At 41.7% G+C, this 16,262-nt stretch overlaps 2 protein-coding genes across 2 annotated transcripts; both read left to right on the forward strand.

The window, feature by feature from the left end:
- The first annotated feature begins 964 nt into the window (after nucleotides 1–964).
- On the forward strand, nucleotides 965–9,725 carry LOC129101160 (kinesin-like protein KIF27). Its single transcript, XM_054610830.1, has 15 exons — nucleotides 965–1,262; nucleotides 1,567–1,767; nucleotides 2,049–3,049; nucleotides 3,346–3,489; nucleotides 3,615–3,791; nucleotides 3,968–4,170; nucleotides 5,066–5,187; nucleotides 5,341–5,478; nucleotides 5,868–6,079; nucleotides 6,441–6,503; nucleotides 6,677–6,847; nucleotides 7,002–7,193; nucleotides 7,313–7,540; nucleotides 7,929–8,127; nucleotides 8,271–9,725. Exons 1-15 carry the CDS (start codon nucleotides 965–967, stop codon nucleotides 8,876–8,878), a joined length of 3,957 nt encoding a protein of 1,318 aa, XP_054466805.1. The 3' UTR covers nucleotides 8,879–9,725.
- A 260-nt stretch (nucleotides 9,726–9,985) lies between these two features.
- Nucleotides 9,986–16,190, forward strand: gkap1 (G kinase anchoring protein 1). The gene is made up of 12 exons (XM_054611018.1): nucleotides 9,986–10,173; nucleotides 10,609–10,869; nucleotides 11,564–11,722; nucleotides 12,172–12,249; nucleotides 12,483–12,621; nucleotides 12,742–12,770; nucleotides 12,903–13,064; nucleotides 14,450–14,536; nucleotides 14,828–14,891; nucleotides 15,002–15,072; nucleotides 15,162–15,239; nucleotides 15,718–16,190. The coding sequence occupies exons 2-12, from the start codon at nucleotides 10,627–10,629 to the stop codon at nucleotides 15,757–15,759; spliced, it is 1,152 nt and encodes a 383-aa protein (XP_054466993.1). The 5' UTR covers nucleotides 9,986–10,173; nucleotides 10,609–10,626; the 3' UTR covers nucleotides 15,760–16,190.
- Nucleotides 16,191–16,262: the final 72 nt, after the last annotated feature.

Raw genomic sequence — 16,262 nt, forward strand, 5'->3', positions numbered from 1 at the left:
CGTGAAGGAAGAAAAGGGACGAGAAGAAGCATCAGCCTCTGTATATATATATATATTATATTTTAATATATATATATATATATATATATATATATATATATATATATATATCAGTACAGTACCAGTCAAAAGTTTGGACACACCTTCTCATTCAACTACTTTGAAGAATCTAAAATATAAAACATATTCTGGTTTGTTGAGCATTTGTTTGTTTACCACATAATTCCATATGTGTTCCTTCATAGTTTGGATGTCTTAAATATTAATCTACAATGTAGAAAACTAGAAAGAAAGAAAGAAAGAAAGAAAGAAAAACCATTGAATGAGAAGGTGTGTCCAAACTTTTGACTGGTACTGTATATATATATATATATATATATATATATATATATATATATATATATATATATATATATATATATATGTATTTATGTGAGCCTCTGTACAGACTGTGTCAACAAATTTCCTTGGAAATTATCATTATAAAATAAAATATAATCATATGAATAAATATGAATATATATAATAATATATAATATAATATAATTATTTGTTACTGTATTACATTATTTTTTTTAATCTCTAAATTACCCTATTTCATAATGCCATCAACGCAATGTGTAGCTCTCTCCTGTGTTTGTCCTGTGTAGACATAATACCAGAGGTGGGCGCTGTTTCCTCCCCGTGTCACTCTGTCCGCCCCGCATACAGGCTCTTGAACGCCTCTCCTGCTCTCCTTGACTGCTGCTGCACGGCGGAGGCGGTTTCCCGGGCAACCGAGTAGCGACAACAAACGGGAGACGGGACAAAGTTAACAACACGCCGGATGTGGACACTAAAAACGCACAACAAGGCAAATATTTCACGTTGTTTTTTTTGGTAAAATGTAACGTCAGCTCACTGGCTCACGGTTATTTCACACCCAACCAGTTTAGAAGCTCAATTAAAACGTTTTCGATCCATCATGAGCGAGGTGTGTGTCCGGGTGGCGCTCCGCATCCGGCCCCTGCTTCCCAAAGAAGTCCTCCGCAACCACCAGGTGTGTGTGCGGGTGGTGCCGGGCTCCGAACAGGTGATGCTCGGCTCCGACCGACTCTTCTCCTTCGACCACGCCTTTGGTCCGACAGCCAGCCAGGAGGAGGTGTACGAGTCCTGCGTCCAGCCCCTGGTGGAGTCCCTGGTCCACGGCTACAACGCCACCGTCTTCTGTTACGGACAGACCGGGTCGGGGAAGACATACACACTCGGAGGGGGGAACCTGGGTAAGTCCTGTATCCCAAGATGAGAAAGATCCAGAGGCTGGTTTTAAGAGAACAACAATTCATTACTTATGACTGATGTAAAATGACAGATGGGAGATGCATTTTTTTTTTTACCCTGGAACTTGGAAAATATTGCATAGGTTTGTTAATTGTCTGTTTAAGATGAGAGATAATGGCAAATCAAGTCATCTTTACTGTATGTTTAAGGGGATCTTTGTAGTCTGGTTTCATGTTTCACTCTCTGGTCTTTGCAACATGTACGTTATGTTTATGTTAATGTTTTTGTTCTTTCCAAAAACCCCAGATGAAGAGGGAGGAATTATTGACTGCGTGGCCGAGGAATTGTTCTTGTTGCTGGCTGAGCAGAGGAAGAGCGGTGATGATGTGGAAGCCAAAGTGCGGGTGTCATATATGGAGCTGTACAAGGAGGAACTACGAGACCTGCTGGAGCTGCACACCATTCATAAAGAGCTTCATATCAGAGAGGATGAGAGGGGAAACACCGGTAATCAAAAAGTTTTTTTGACTGGCAAGCAAATGTGACAAATTATGTTATTTTTATTTCTAAATGTTTCACATATGAGGGAATGAGATCAGAGTTTTTCCCTTAAACAAATGACATGAGGCATATACTTTCAGGCATCACAGAATACCAAGTTTGACACTAGTTTGGACCTGGTCAGTTTGTACACTGGATTATTGCCCACTTGGGAAAGTAATATTCCAACTCAGTGTAAAAGAGTTTGATTAAAAAGATAATTGTTTGTGTTTTGTTTGTGTTTTCAGTGGTGGTGGGAGCCAAAGAGATGGTTGTCACCTCAGCAGAGGAGCTACTAAGTGTTCTTGAGACAGGCAATGCCCTGCGCCACACTGGCACCACAGGGATGAACGAGCACTCCAGTCGCTCTCACGCCATCCTCACCCTTCATCTTATCCAGTGTGATCACAGCAACAACTCCTCGTCACAATCTGTCCGCTCTTCCAAACTCTGTTTGGTTGACCTAGCGGGCTCGGAGCGCGCTGGAAAAACAGGAAACACTGGAACACGTCTCAAGGAGTCTGTTCATATCAACACGGGCCTGCTCGCACTGGGCAACGTCATCCGCGCCCTCTCTGACCCTGGTCGAAATCGCCGTGGAAACAACTGCAATGGTGCACACATACCGTATCGTGATGCCAAGATCACACGTCTCCTCCGTGATTCATTGGGAGGCACCGCTCATACGCTGATGGTGGCATGTGTGAGCCCTTCTCACCACAGTGTAGCTGAGACTCTGAGTGTCCTGCAGTTTGCATCCAAAGCCCGTCACATTCGTAACCGTCCTGGAGCTATATCTACTCACACAGAGGTTAAAACATGTCCTACAACCTGGGACCCTTGTGATGCTCGACTGGGCGAGCTTAAGCACGAAGTACAGACACTGAGAGAGATACTGAAAGACAAGGAGAGAGAGATGGAAAGGGAGAGGACGGGTGGGAGAGCTGGAGAGGGGGAGGCCATCAAACAGCCCAGTCAGATGAGGATGTCCGGTCCAGATAAGAAGGTGAACCAAGAGGAACAGTCACAATACCGTATCCTGGCACAGGAAGCTGCTGCCCTGCTTGCAGATGTCCCCAACCCCAATTCAAGTCCTAATTTCAGACAGCGGCTGCAGGATTGGCAGGAGAGATTAACGGCTGTCAATCACTCACATCAAACTGATGAGAAGGACTGTTCAGAGGGGGGTGGAGATCAACCCCACCACATCACAATATTAAAGCTCAAAGAAGAACTCAGCAAATGCAAGGTAATGATAACAAGCAAAAATAAAAGTCAGATCGCAAAAAGGTCACATAACATTAATAAAGGATACATTCCATTAAGGTGTGCCAGCACATTCAGGGACCTTTTATGCTAACATACCTGTACGGGATCAAGCCAGCTTAATGTTATTAGTAACGCCTGTGCTTTTTTCCCCTTTTATTACAAGATGACATGTCCACTGTGATGTCATTAATTTCCTAAGAGGAGACCATACAATCTAAATAAGAGGGCCTTTGAACTTTGGACTTGAAAAACTCTCTCTGTGTCTCTTTCTCTCAGGAAGATCTCACCATAGAGGAACAGCTATTGGAGCAGAAAGATGCAGAGCTGAGACACATTCAAAAAGCAGTAGAGAAACTTCTTCAAGAGAGGAAAACCCACCTTCAGGCCTTGGAGGAAGAACAGGAACGTACTCGTATACAGGTGAGGAGACAAAGAGTCCTGAGTGCAGCAATATAATTCAGAAGAAAGGACACTGCCACCTACGGCATTGTAGTTTATCTGCAAATAAAACATCTGTGAGCACATTTCTGGGTGAATTTTTTCAGACTGAACAACTCGTGGACCAGCAGATCCTGATCAACCGTCTCCGCAGCGACCTTGTGACCTTTAGGGGTGCATCCTCAGGGGCAACCGTGGAAACAGAGGCTTCTGGGAACTCAGGCAAGAGACCCCACAGTGTCCCCCTGATAAGACACAGCTTCGGGCACGGACCTCCCAGGAGGGTAGGTAGCTGCACTGTTTTGTTCTGTGTGGCTGTAATTGTGTGTTGTATGCTGTTTGCACTTGACCTTTTCTTGTGGCTTTGATTGTAGTAAGTACAGAGCCATGACACTACATACTGTACATTCACATGTTCATGGCTGTGCATATATCTGTCCGAATGCATGTGTGTTTTTAGATTCACTCCAGTCCCCCAGCCTATTCATTGGAGAGGGTGATGGCAGCTTTTAAGACGCGCAGTCATCTCCTGCTGGCTGAGATTGAGGAGAAGGATGAGGTGTACTGTCCGTTCATAAAACATCAGGCAGAGAGCAAAGATGGGGATCAAGAGAAGGAGGAGGAGGAGGAGGAGGATGACTTTGTGGAAAGAGAGGGATTTAGGTGAGAGCCTGTGTGATACAAGCCTACTCGTTATGTCTTTGTCCAACCACCGGTGATTTACTACAACAAAGACAATTTCAGCTAATAGGTGGGAATAATTTATTCCTCACCTGCTCTCGCTTTGTAGTGCATGAACACCATGTATCAACATGGGAAGAGAGGCACAGTAGAGGGCTTTTTTTTTGTCACTCCAGTGACACAATACAATTTTGGTGCAAAGGATGATTGCATTTTGTGCTGTCAGCCACCTGCCTGTTCAGACGAGTTCACCAAAACACTCATTTTAGTTGGTGCACTCAAGTAGACCTCTCACAAACCACACAAAACCATTTATGTGATGCTTTTCACTGTCATATTTTTTATGCAGCACATGTTTCAACTTGTAGAAACATTTAAATGACAGCAAATATGCTGTTTATTTATGATGATAATAATACAAATTCCATCTCTAGCCTGCAATTTAAGTCCCGCATTTAACAATACAATGCAGTTAACTAATTAAAATATGTGCAACCAGCACCAAGCTGTTGCACAATACTTTTTCTAAATAACCACACTAATATCTGTGACCTTGTTTGGATTAAACTGTAAGGAAGACCTGGTCTTAGTGGTCCTCATAGCCATTTAAAGCACCATAGGGCACTCAGGAGATATAACATCCATCAGGGCGCTTTGTGCAGATGAAGTAAAGAGCACAATGGTTTGTTTTTCTGTTTTTCCCTTCTCATACCTCCCCGTTTTTAAGTGTAACATAGATGCGCCTTGCACCACAGGAATACAAAAAAGTGCTTGACCTCAATTTCACACACATCAATAGTGTTTCATTCAGACGAGCTGTTTTTTCAGAGTTAATCTGAAATGATCTGCCTAATGAAATGTTGTGACGTTACTCCAGGCGTTCTTTAAACCGAACATGGACCAGTCGGCAGAAGAAATCCGTTGTGCAAGATAATAACTCTGGACTAGACCAAACATCTAATGGAAATCCATTAGCACAACAGCCTCAGCGAGCTACAGGTATAATTTATATGTTTTTGAATGTATTTCACAGTCTGTTGTTACCTTGTCCTTTTGTATTGATAAGGGTTAGAGTTATTTCATATACAAGAGTTATTTCATGTACAAGAAGTTCTTTCCTTTTTTATATTGTCAGTTGCTATTTCTTCTCAGGGACCAAGGAAAACCACTCCACGCAGAGCCCGATGAGGAAGGGCAGACTTAGAGCCAGCGTTACTCAGAGAAGGATCCAAGATCTGTCGGTCAACATGCGCATGAAAGAGGAGCTCATCAAAGAGCTTGACAAAACTGGTGGGTCCATAGAAATAAACACTGTTAACCTGCATTCCTGTGTCTGTTGGTTTGTAGTTTTACCAAACCTGGTACAGTGAGTCAAGCACAATGGACATTTTGATTGTGTTAGCCAAGGTTAGTCAAAACATTCCTACAGTACAGATAAGAACTTTGTTCAGCTTTCAGAGACGTCGACTGAGTGAATTTAGAAATTCAGGGACGACAACAGCAACAGAGAGAAAGACAAACTGTAATTTTGATGATATTGTATTTCCCCTTAGATCAGCTGGGCTTTTGTACTTAAGCTCCAGGCAACTACTACACAACACCAGTGAATCATAACATAATAGTTTCACAAACTTTGACCTTCATATTTGCATTGCTAAACGTGTGTATTTGTCTGACAGACATGGAGACCCAGGCAGCGGACAAACATGGAAGGCACTGTGGTGATGGTAGAGAAGCCAGCGTGTTGGCAAGCCTTTCCATGAAGAGCCAGCAGGTCCGAGCGGAGATGTACTACAGTCTGCAGCACATGAGACTGCAGCGAGCACAGCTTCAGAGTAGCCTCGGGCAGCAGAGAGAGAACAACAGAAGCAAAGAACTGGACCAATACAGGGTCAGTTGTACAGATTGATGAACCCAGTTACATCAAACACGTTGTCTAGACAGTAAAATGGGAAAAGAGATGAACACATTTAACTACAATTCAGTCTCTTGTAAAGCTATATGTCAGCACTGTTGATCCATTTAACTTTGGTTTAATCTTGGGTTTAAATATATATTTGGTTTGATCAGTTTGATTAAACTATAACTAACCTTGATAGGTCTTAATTAAACCTTAGTAAAAGTATGCAAGTCATCCACAAACAACATCTCAGTTGAGTTGAGTTAGATTCATTTGGAAATGCAAAACTGCAAAGATGTAATAGTTGACTCGCAGCATGGGTAAATCATTCAGTGGGTTTTTTTGTTTATAGGAGCAAAGGGCAGGAGTTTTGACCAAATGCAAAAGCAATCACCAGGACGAGTTAAAGGAAAAGGTAAATATGGAAGCAGTATACTTTCTTAAAACGTATTGCTCTCTATTTTTACCGCATTGTGATTATCTTCTATCTTAATTCCTCTGTCATCTCCATCCTCCTTTACCCCATTCCCCCTCTCTGCTCCCCTTTTCCATCCCCATACGCTTTGCTCCTTCTTGTCGTCACGGTAGCTGCATGACTGTGTCTGGCTGGAGGAGGAGGAAGAGCGGGTGGTTCAGAAGAGAGCAGAGCTGCAGGAGCTGGAGGAGGAGCTGAGGAGGAGAGAGGAGGTGCTCCTGCGCAGAGAGGCCTGTCGGCAACAGAAAAGCAAACTGGAGATCAAGATTCTCCGCTCTAGTCAGGTCAGCCTGTAGATATGGTGCTCCCCTGTGTGATTTTTGTGGGGGGTTTTTATGATTAAGCAAATACTGTAACGTATGTTTATTAGTGACACATACAGATATATGGACAACAGGTGTTATAGAATCTGGATGTCTTTTATCAATGACTCTTCAGGCTCTGAGTCAGGACCTGCTGCGTGTGTCAACACGGTTGGAGTCCCTGGAGGAGCAGCTGCAGAGCAGCAGCGGTGTGAGGCCGACTGGAGGAGTCACCATGGAGGAACTGGAGAGAGAGAGAGACACGCTTAAAAAGAGGAGGGTCACTCTAGACCTCCAGCTGAAGGACAACAGAGTGCTCACTGAGGAGGTCAGAAAAACGGGAAACACTGTTTGTGATAGAAGTGATATAGGGATTGCACAGGACCTTATTTCATCGTTTCATTTTTTTTTTTTTCTGCACTGTGATTTGTGTGTGTCTTCATGTAGGAGGAGCATTCTCTGCTTCAGCTGGAGGAAGCTATTGAAGCTCTGGATGCAGCTCTGGAGTTTAAAAACCGCTCCATCCAGGACAAGAAAAAGAAGTTGTTAATCACAGACTCATCTTTGAAACAGCCACAAACCACTGAACCCGCCCAACTCTGTGATGTCATAAGGAAGCTGAAGGGGCTCTCACCACCTGAGGCCTCTGAGCTACTCGTCAAATATTTCAACAAGGCAAGATAAAATGCACGCTCTCCATTCAAGTTTGCTTACCACTGTCTAAATCTGGCTTCACTTCCTTTATTATGTTTTCTATCACCTTTCTTATTTGCAAGATTTTTGTGTTTCTCCTTTTCTCTTCCTGCATTATTTACCTTAACTTGCTGCTCTCTCCAGATGATGAGTTTTGTTAGTCTGAAAAGTGGCTGCTCTATTTCTGTCATGCTAATTAAATTATCCCTCCAACCTTCCATCATCTTTCCAGCTGACTCCATCCCAAATGTTTTGCTCTGTCCATGATTTTTCTGTGCAGGTGTGAGTAAAAACAAAGGTACAGCCAACACATTTGTGATTAAATCTGCTATATTCTCTGGCTCCCTCCCACCTTTTTCAATCTGCCCAGGTTGTTTGTCTTCGTGAGGAGGAGCGCCGTTTGCGTTTGCGTTGTGAAGAGCTGGAGCTTCACGCTGGAGAGCAAGATGTGCTGCTGAGGGAGAAAGAGGTCGCCCTGCAGCGCCTGGCCCTAGATGCAGACCGCAGGCTCACCCAGCAGCATCATGATCACCAGAACAACATCCAGCTACTGCTGCAGGAACTGAAAGGTGAGGAAACTAGATCAGCTTGGAGGAAGTCGTTTACACCTGAAACTTTTTGTCCTATTCCTCTCCATAATATTTGCACGAAAATGTTATGAACAATGTTGTTTCATTAACTTTTCTCTCCCTGTGTGCTTGTGTGTGTTTAGAAGACGGTTCAGGACAGGCAGAACATGATTTCAAAGACAGACTGCAGCATCTGGAGAAAGAGCTGTTTTTCTATAAAAGCTCCAGTCGGCAGCTTAAAAAGAAACTCAAAGAGCTTGTCAGTGACTCCCTTCACCCCGTCGATCAGCCCTCACCCACACAGGAGCACAGACAGAAGCACAATGTGCAGTCACACGCAAGTGCAAAGGAACCCCAGACGCACAGTGAGGAGGTACAGATGAGAACACGTATTTCTACGACACACGCAAAGATGCACGCTGAGCACGATTCTCATATGAAGAAACATGCACACCAAACATATTGTCCCTCCTCATCTTCTGACCTCCCAGCACGCAAAACGACAACGATGCCCGAATACAACCAGGCGCACACACAGTCCCAGGGGAGGAGTGAAAGGAGGGCGGGTCCCTCCGGGGACAGTTTGGAGATGACACCAGTCCGTTTGTTTCGCAGAGAGCTGAGACAGATCTCTCCAGCTGACCTGCAGGTCTGTAGGTCTGCCACAAGGAGGCAACAGTCTGTTGTGGATACCAGCACAGAGTCAATACTAGAGGACTCCATAGAAGTGCCCAGAAACACTAACAGATGATGTTATCATGTTATATATGTAAGGTTGAACAGGTTGTGTTCTCAGTCTTTCTTCATAAATTGTCCGACAAAATGACAACTGCATAGTTCAAGTCTGGAAGAGAAGAAAGTGACTGAAATGTTGTTAATAGTGAAATGTCTTTACTGTGAACCATTTCAGTCTCTTGTCATGGCACTGTCTATTTATCCGTCTTCCTTGGTGATCACAGATTTGCCAGATCCTGGCTATGCTGAATGCTGTTCAGAGTTCAGCCATTCAATAAGAGAAGAAAGGCCAGCGTTGTCATGACAACAGAATGGCCCTGATTAATGACTTGGAAATGTTTGCACTTGAAAATAGGGGAAATTTGTCATTTTGAGAATTAGATTAGATTTGAGATTACAGACTTTTGTCTTAATTCTTGCGACACCCAAAATACATCAGAGCACATTACATTTTATATTGTATTTTAAGTTTCTAGCCATTGTCCGAGATAAAGACATAAAACAAGTTTTAAAACTGTATGAACATTGTGTGAGAATGAGATATTTAATTCAAAAAGCAGGACTTTTTAAAATATTATTTCTGTTAAAAATAGTAGCTCCCCTTATGGTTACCAACAACTGCATCCACTAAATTGATTCTCCCCTTTTTGCAAATACTAGTTTAAAAGATAAAACATGTCCATCAACCTTTTTGTTAAATGTAATCAAATAGTGCCTTGTGAAGAGAACTTATTTGTCTTTCCACCACTGTTTAGCACTTAAAATGACCACTAAACTAGATGCAATGCTTTCTGCACTACAACAGTAATATAAAGCTTTGTAGTGTGTTTTTATGAATTAGATTTTTCTGTATACAAACTTTGCACTCTGTGCTATTAGTTATATGCTGATTGCTGTGTAAATTATTTTTTTATATGGGTGACTCTTATTATAGTCAAATGTATTAAACGTACTTGTATGCATATCTCAGTGTCTATTGATAGCTATTTATTGTGTGGTCTCATTCCGTCCCCTCACCCCAAACCCATGGACAGAATAACCAATGGAGCCCCGATCCCAACAAAAGTGCTCATTCCACTAAACCACAGTAAATCCTAAACTGGGTTAACAAGACAGACATGCTTGGATCGGTCATACTTTTATTTTCCAACGTGTTTACAATGAAACAAAGGGGATCGGATTGCAAAAGAGCAACACGTTAAGCCAAAGGGCGATAACCAATCGCGTTTATCCTTTTTGTCTCCACCGGGCTGCTGTACTCCGGCATCTGGTAGCGAAACCTACAGTAACCGACAACACCTTCACGACCAGGTAAAGTATTCTTTAACAACTTTTCCTGTGGTTACTGTCTCTTCAAAAACAGCTCAGTTGGCGTATTGAAAACCAAAGACTAAGGTGACTTCTTTAGTGTGTTTTTGACTGCCACGCATCGATAGTTTTGCACTTGTTTCGAGCTAACCAGACCGGGCTGCACAGTTAGCTAGCTAGGTTAACTTACTGCCATGTAATGCTAGCAGCCAGTCTCCTGCTCACTGAGCAGTTAAACCGCATTTCATTCATCATCACGACTGCTTGTTGCGGGTAAATACAATCGCCGTACGGTCTGGTTATTTAAATAAAGAGTTGGGCAGGTGTTTAGTATGTTTTGATTTGAAAGGCGCTTGTGACTAGAGGCTAACTCGTCGGGTTTCTCCCCGGCTTCAAGTTATCCTAACTGTATTGTTCTTCGTCTCCTTCTGCCATCAGTTAGTTTAACCTTTGGAAATGGCATCTTCTGCGATGATCTCCGTCCCCACCACCGCCTCCCGCTTCGCCCTGCTCCAGATAGACTCGGATTCGGAGTCCGACGCCTCCGACTCGGGGAAGACCACCACCAAGACCGGACGGGACGGGAAGCCTCGGCAGGGGAAGGCAGGAGCAGCCGGGGGTAAAGCGGCTCAGGCCAACGACAAGAAGAAGGACAAGAAAAAGAAGAAGAAGGAACAGCAGCAGTCTGAGGCGAACGAGGTGAGCGACAGGAGCATCGACAAATCTGTGTTCTGAGGATGCAACCATGGCTTCCGCTCTGTGACAGACATGGTTAATGTTTCACTTCACCTGAAATGAAACTGCACAGGATACAAACAGATTGTATTCTTTGTTTTGTTTTGCTTTCAGTTGTTTGGAGCAAGTGTTGGTATTCACTCAATTAAGCATGTCACCAGCTTTCAAGACACATCACCAACAACACCAGGCCCTCAGCAAGGCTGTGCAATTTCATTCATATTTTATAATACATAAATCACTTTATATGAAAATGAAGAGCTGATAGTCAACAAGTCAATCCATGGAAAGTACACCTGCAACGATTGTGATAACCGAATAATCTTTCAGTCTTTTACTTCTTCTTTTTAAGGATTTGCTGCCTTTCTTTTGTTTTTTATACTATTGTAAACAAATAGTTTGAATCTTTGGACTGTTGGTCTAAAAAATAAGTATTTGAAGAGGTGTCTTGGGTCTGGGAAAACGTAAAGGGAATTGTTTCATTTCTTTTGACACGTAATAAACAGAATAAGTCATCGATTAGTTCAGAAAATATAATGCTTCTGTTGATGCACACACATGGTGATGGTTTCTACAGCTAACAATATAGCAATTATAGCAATAGAAGTCATAACAAGAGACGGTGTTTGAATTACTCTCATATCTTGCTTTCAATCAGTTACGCAATTTGGCCTTCAAGAAGCTTCCTCAGAAGTCTTCTGCTCCGCCTCCCTGTATGACGCTGTCTGGAATAGCCGGTGAACTTCTCAGTCCTGCAGCAGCCGACCACAATATGCCTCCAGAGGGGTGGCAGCAGTGGAAGCAGAGGGATGAGCAGGTAAGAAACAACAACAACATTTGTGTGTTTGTGAGCCATACCACAGGTAATGTTCTCTTAATAATTGACAAGCCATTCAAGAATCCACAGTACGTCCAGCTGATTTAGTAGAGCTGCTCAGAGGTCAGCTGTAGAGGGCAAGTTTGAGGGGTGTTTGCAGCAGTATCAGCCAGAAGAAGGGTTTTCTTAGAAGTGAATAACGGATTTTAGATGCTATTACTAAAAGTGTCACGTCCTTTCTTCTCCTGTTACTGCAAACTTGAAGGAAGAGGAAAGGGTACTCTAAATCTTGTTTTGTGTTCCGGCATTAGGAAAGAGCAGATGCATGTAATGTTGTTAATTGTCTTTCCCTGATATAAATGCATTTTAAACTTTTTCCTGTCTGATTTTACAGACTGTAACAACAATTTTTCTCCAATGTCTCATCTGTTTTCCTCTTTCCTCTGTAGATTACCTCTGAGCTTTATGAGGCTGACTTGGAAAAGGCCTTGATTCTAAGCCAAATGGAGTTTGAACAAAAAAAACCAGTAAGTGGCCCACACACAGAGGGCAGGGGGTACAGTTGTCAGACATATCTGTATATTTGGACGCTTGACCAAGACTTGTCCCTGGTCCATCTTTGTCTTGAGAGGTTTTGACGCCAATGTCTGTATTTATGTGTTTTGTAGAGTTTTCTATGGCTCTTGATTTTTTTTGTGTGAAAGTGTAGAAGTTAGGAACCTTGATTCTAAGTTTATTTCAATGATTTGCTCTCACTCAGAACAACAACACAAACGCATCCTCGCCGAAGTCTCGAGGAGGAAAAGAGGGCGGAGGGAAGAAGGACAAAAAGAAGAATCAGCAGGCAAAAGACAAAAAAACAGTTTCACTGCAGGACTTCCAGGCTGAGGGCAGTGCAGGTGAGATAAACTCATTGATCAGTATCTAAAGTCATCAAACTATGATCTGATGCGCTGCTGACTTTAGCTATACAGGCTCCAAGAATAATATTTATGTCAATGTGCTTTGTCTCTTCGCAGAACATTTGAATAAGAAACAAGAGAAAGAGGTGAGCAAAGTCCTTGAGCATCCTTTTAAATTACCTGTTGATAATTTGCATAGTTTTTTTTTATTTGTTGTTAATTATAATGTATTGTGTGGCAAATCTCTACTGAAACACACTGAACTGACTCCCTTCCAGGACGCAAGAGTGGCTAACCTAGCGTTGGGAGTCGGGCAGGAGGAGCGTTTTTTCAACAAGTTGGAGGATGATGTCACTCGGATTGTCCAACAGGAGAAGAGACGTGAGCAGTACACCAACAGTCACGGACAAGAGGTCATCACCTCGACAGAACAAGAACCGGTGAGCAGACGGGCAGAAACACAAACTTAACAAACTATTGGTTTAGCTCTCTGTGTACATTCTACTACATGATTACCAGAACATGAACACATCTTGCACGTGTTGTTCATTTTTATTTGTATTTATTTTATATATTTTTATCTGGTCTGATAGAAAGAGAACAGATAACCAACACATGTTGAAATTCTACAGGATTACAAGATGATTTTCTTTTCACCCTCAGAATTTCAGGGGGGTTGTGTCATTTTCTTTTTTTTCTTCTTCAGATTAACTTGTTATCATGTTGTAAAAGCTCACATCCCCGATCTGATTAATAGTCATGTATCTAGTTAATATGCATGAAACTTGAGAGAACAGTGACTTTTTTGAGATTTGGGTGAAGGTAAATAGTTTTGTTTTATTTTTTCCCTTGCTGTTCCAAATTTCTCATATCATGGTCATTTCCAGGTTAAGTACTTTTGCATATCTGCCAGAACATGTTTGTATATTTCTACATTCCAGGAAACTCTTTTTTGAATACCGTCCATGTGAATACACCTATACTCACACAAATGCTCACTGTTGGCGTGTTTCAACAGAGTTGCTTGGGTCCATGTTTGTGTCTTGACTTTTTCTCCCGTCAGCTGATGTCATTTACATACAACTGCAAACCAGAAGTAAACTGGGGCTGCCACTAAAATTGCATACTGCGCACTGCATACACGCTATGTGTACTGTCCTTCAACATGCTTTTGGGTGAATAAACAGAAGTATTGAACTGTAATTACCACGTCACATCCTCACAGCCTGCTTGCTTGTTGGAGACATGTAACCATGGTAATCAATGCCAACCTTGTGATCAAAAGCTGATGGGAGATAATTGATGTCTGAACTAAATTGAAAAAATATTTTACGCATAGCAAAGTGGAATCTCAGACTTGCGCTTACATTGAAGTGTAAGTCTGTTATGAATTTTGTCGTCACTCCCACATTGCAGTGTTGGATATTTATGCTAGCGTAGTGTATTGTGTGCATACTGTAATATTTCACCTGAAATATTGTGCAATTCATGTACTTTTGCTTTAATACTAAGGACGATAGTGGAAATGAATGAATGAATGATTGAATAGTACTTACTGTATGACGCGTGTGCATGTGCCCTTGCTCGTCTGGTGAAAGGGGCTTAGGACGGAGAGGGGAGAGCTTCAGGAGCAGGGTTGTATTTTCAAAATCTTGTGTTATTTTAGCCTTTTCCAGAAAACTGCCTATCCTGAGGTACCACTTAAATTACAATATGCAGACATTTATTATGGAATAACTCCCTAACATGGGGAGTTATTCACCCAAGTGAAGTTTGTGTTTCCTTACTTTCTGACGTGGTCTATTCTACCTGTCCTTCCTGTTAGGATCCCCGAGCAGAGCAGCTGAAGTACGATCTGGAGAAGAAAGACCAAGAAATCGATAAGCTAAAGAAGAACATCGTACAGTGGGAGGTCAGCAGCCATAAGCAGTTTCCAGATTATTCTATAATTTCACAATGATTTTCCCAGAAAATGGATAGAATCTTTTATTTGTTTAAAAAAACAAAATAAAAGAAATCTCTACATAAACATACACACATTCTTAAGAAATATATCAGTCTGTCTTTTTTCTGTTGATGTATGCATTTGCTAGTTAGTTACAACCCTTTTAATGAATACAAAGTTACACAATGATGATTTACTAAAACAGATTTTATTTGTCATAAACCATTTAAAAACAACAAAAATGTTTTTTTCTTGCAGGGGAAATACAGAGAGGTGAAAGCGAGAAATTCCCAGCTGCTTAAGATGCTCCAACAAGGAGAGAGTGAGTTGAACTACACTAAATAGCCCTCCTTCCTTTTGCTCTGGTCCTTTTCTTTCCCAATGACGATTCAAAACGATCTATCTGATATTTCTGTTGTTTCTCTCCTTCAGTGAAAGATAAAGCAGAACTCCTTCTACAGGTAGAAGAGCTACTACACATAAAAGAAGAACTGTCATTACAGGTGCGTTATGGTCGTATAAGGATTATGAGAGAGAAACAGGGTGTGTGAGATATTTGTATATTTATGTAAATTTGAATTTTTTCATTTAGGTAACATCACTTCACGCTGCCCTTGAACAAGAAAAGTCTAAAGTCAAAGGTCTGCAGACAGATCAACCAAAACATCAGGTGAGAGCTCAAATACTCACTCACTCACTCATTTACTTCTGATTAGTAATGCAACCTAAACAAAGAGGCAGAGATGAGGAGAAGGCGCTATGTCGCTTCATATCGCTGGGGCTCAACACATGCACAGTGACATCTGGTCTGCACCACCAAAAGGCTCACTAGCTGGCACACGATCACAGGACATGAGGATGCTTGATTTGTGTCACTAAGCGGGAGTTTGTCATAGTAGCCAACTTTATGGGGGAGAATTACAATTCTGCAACTATTGAAGATATATTTAATAAAAGACCAAAAACAAATGCTTTCTGTTTAAAAGGTTTTATTGTATATCAATTGCCATCTATTTGATTTTACCCCTAAAGTTCTGTTCAGTTTTTATTAATCCATAACTTGATTTAGTTCAATGAAATATGTTGTCATACTAATAAATAATAACTGTGTATAATTAATGATTTTCTTGGCTTTTTCTGGTTGGCAGGGAAACAAGAAAGGGAAGAAAGGCCCAGAGATGGATCTATGAAGGTCCCCAATGGCCCTAAAAGTCAAATGAAATAAACGAATGAACAAATGAAGAAAAAGCACTGCTGATCATAATCATGGTTCTCTTACCTTCTCTTCCTTTTATTATTTTATTTTTTTTAGCACGGACTCCTTGTCAGCATATAATGCATGCCCCCCAATATCACACACACACACACACACACACACACACACACACACACACACACACACACACACACACTCCAGAGGCAGCAGGATGTATAACACAGCTGAACAAGAATTGCAGATGCTTTTTAAAAAATGGTTAAGTTTAAACTTTGTGTTTAAAATAGGTCGTTGGTCCGCGGTGCTGCCCTCTGCAGGCACAGACATCTGTTTTTGGTGGGGTGTTCAATGCCAAAATGTTTTGTTTGATCTCGTTTCTTTCTCACTGTTAAGTAAATAAAATACTTTTTCAGTGAAAAAACAATTGTCCCTTTTTTGTATATTGTCAGAAGTCTAAAAAGTGTTAATCTAAGAGCT

The sequence above is a fragment of the Anoplopoma fimbria genome, chromosome 13, assembly GCF_027596085.1.
Source record: "Anoplopoma fimbria isolate UVic2021 breed Golden Eagle Sablefish chromosome 13, Afim_UVic_2022, whole genome shotgun sequence".
NCBI classification, from domain to species: Eukaryota; Metazoa; Chordata; class Actinopteri; order Perciformes; family Anoplopomatidae; genus Anoplopoma; species Anoplopoma fimbria.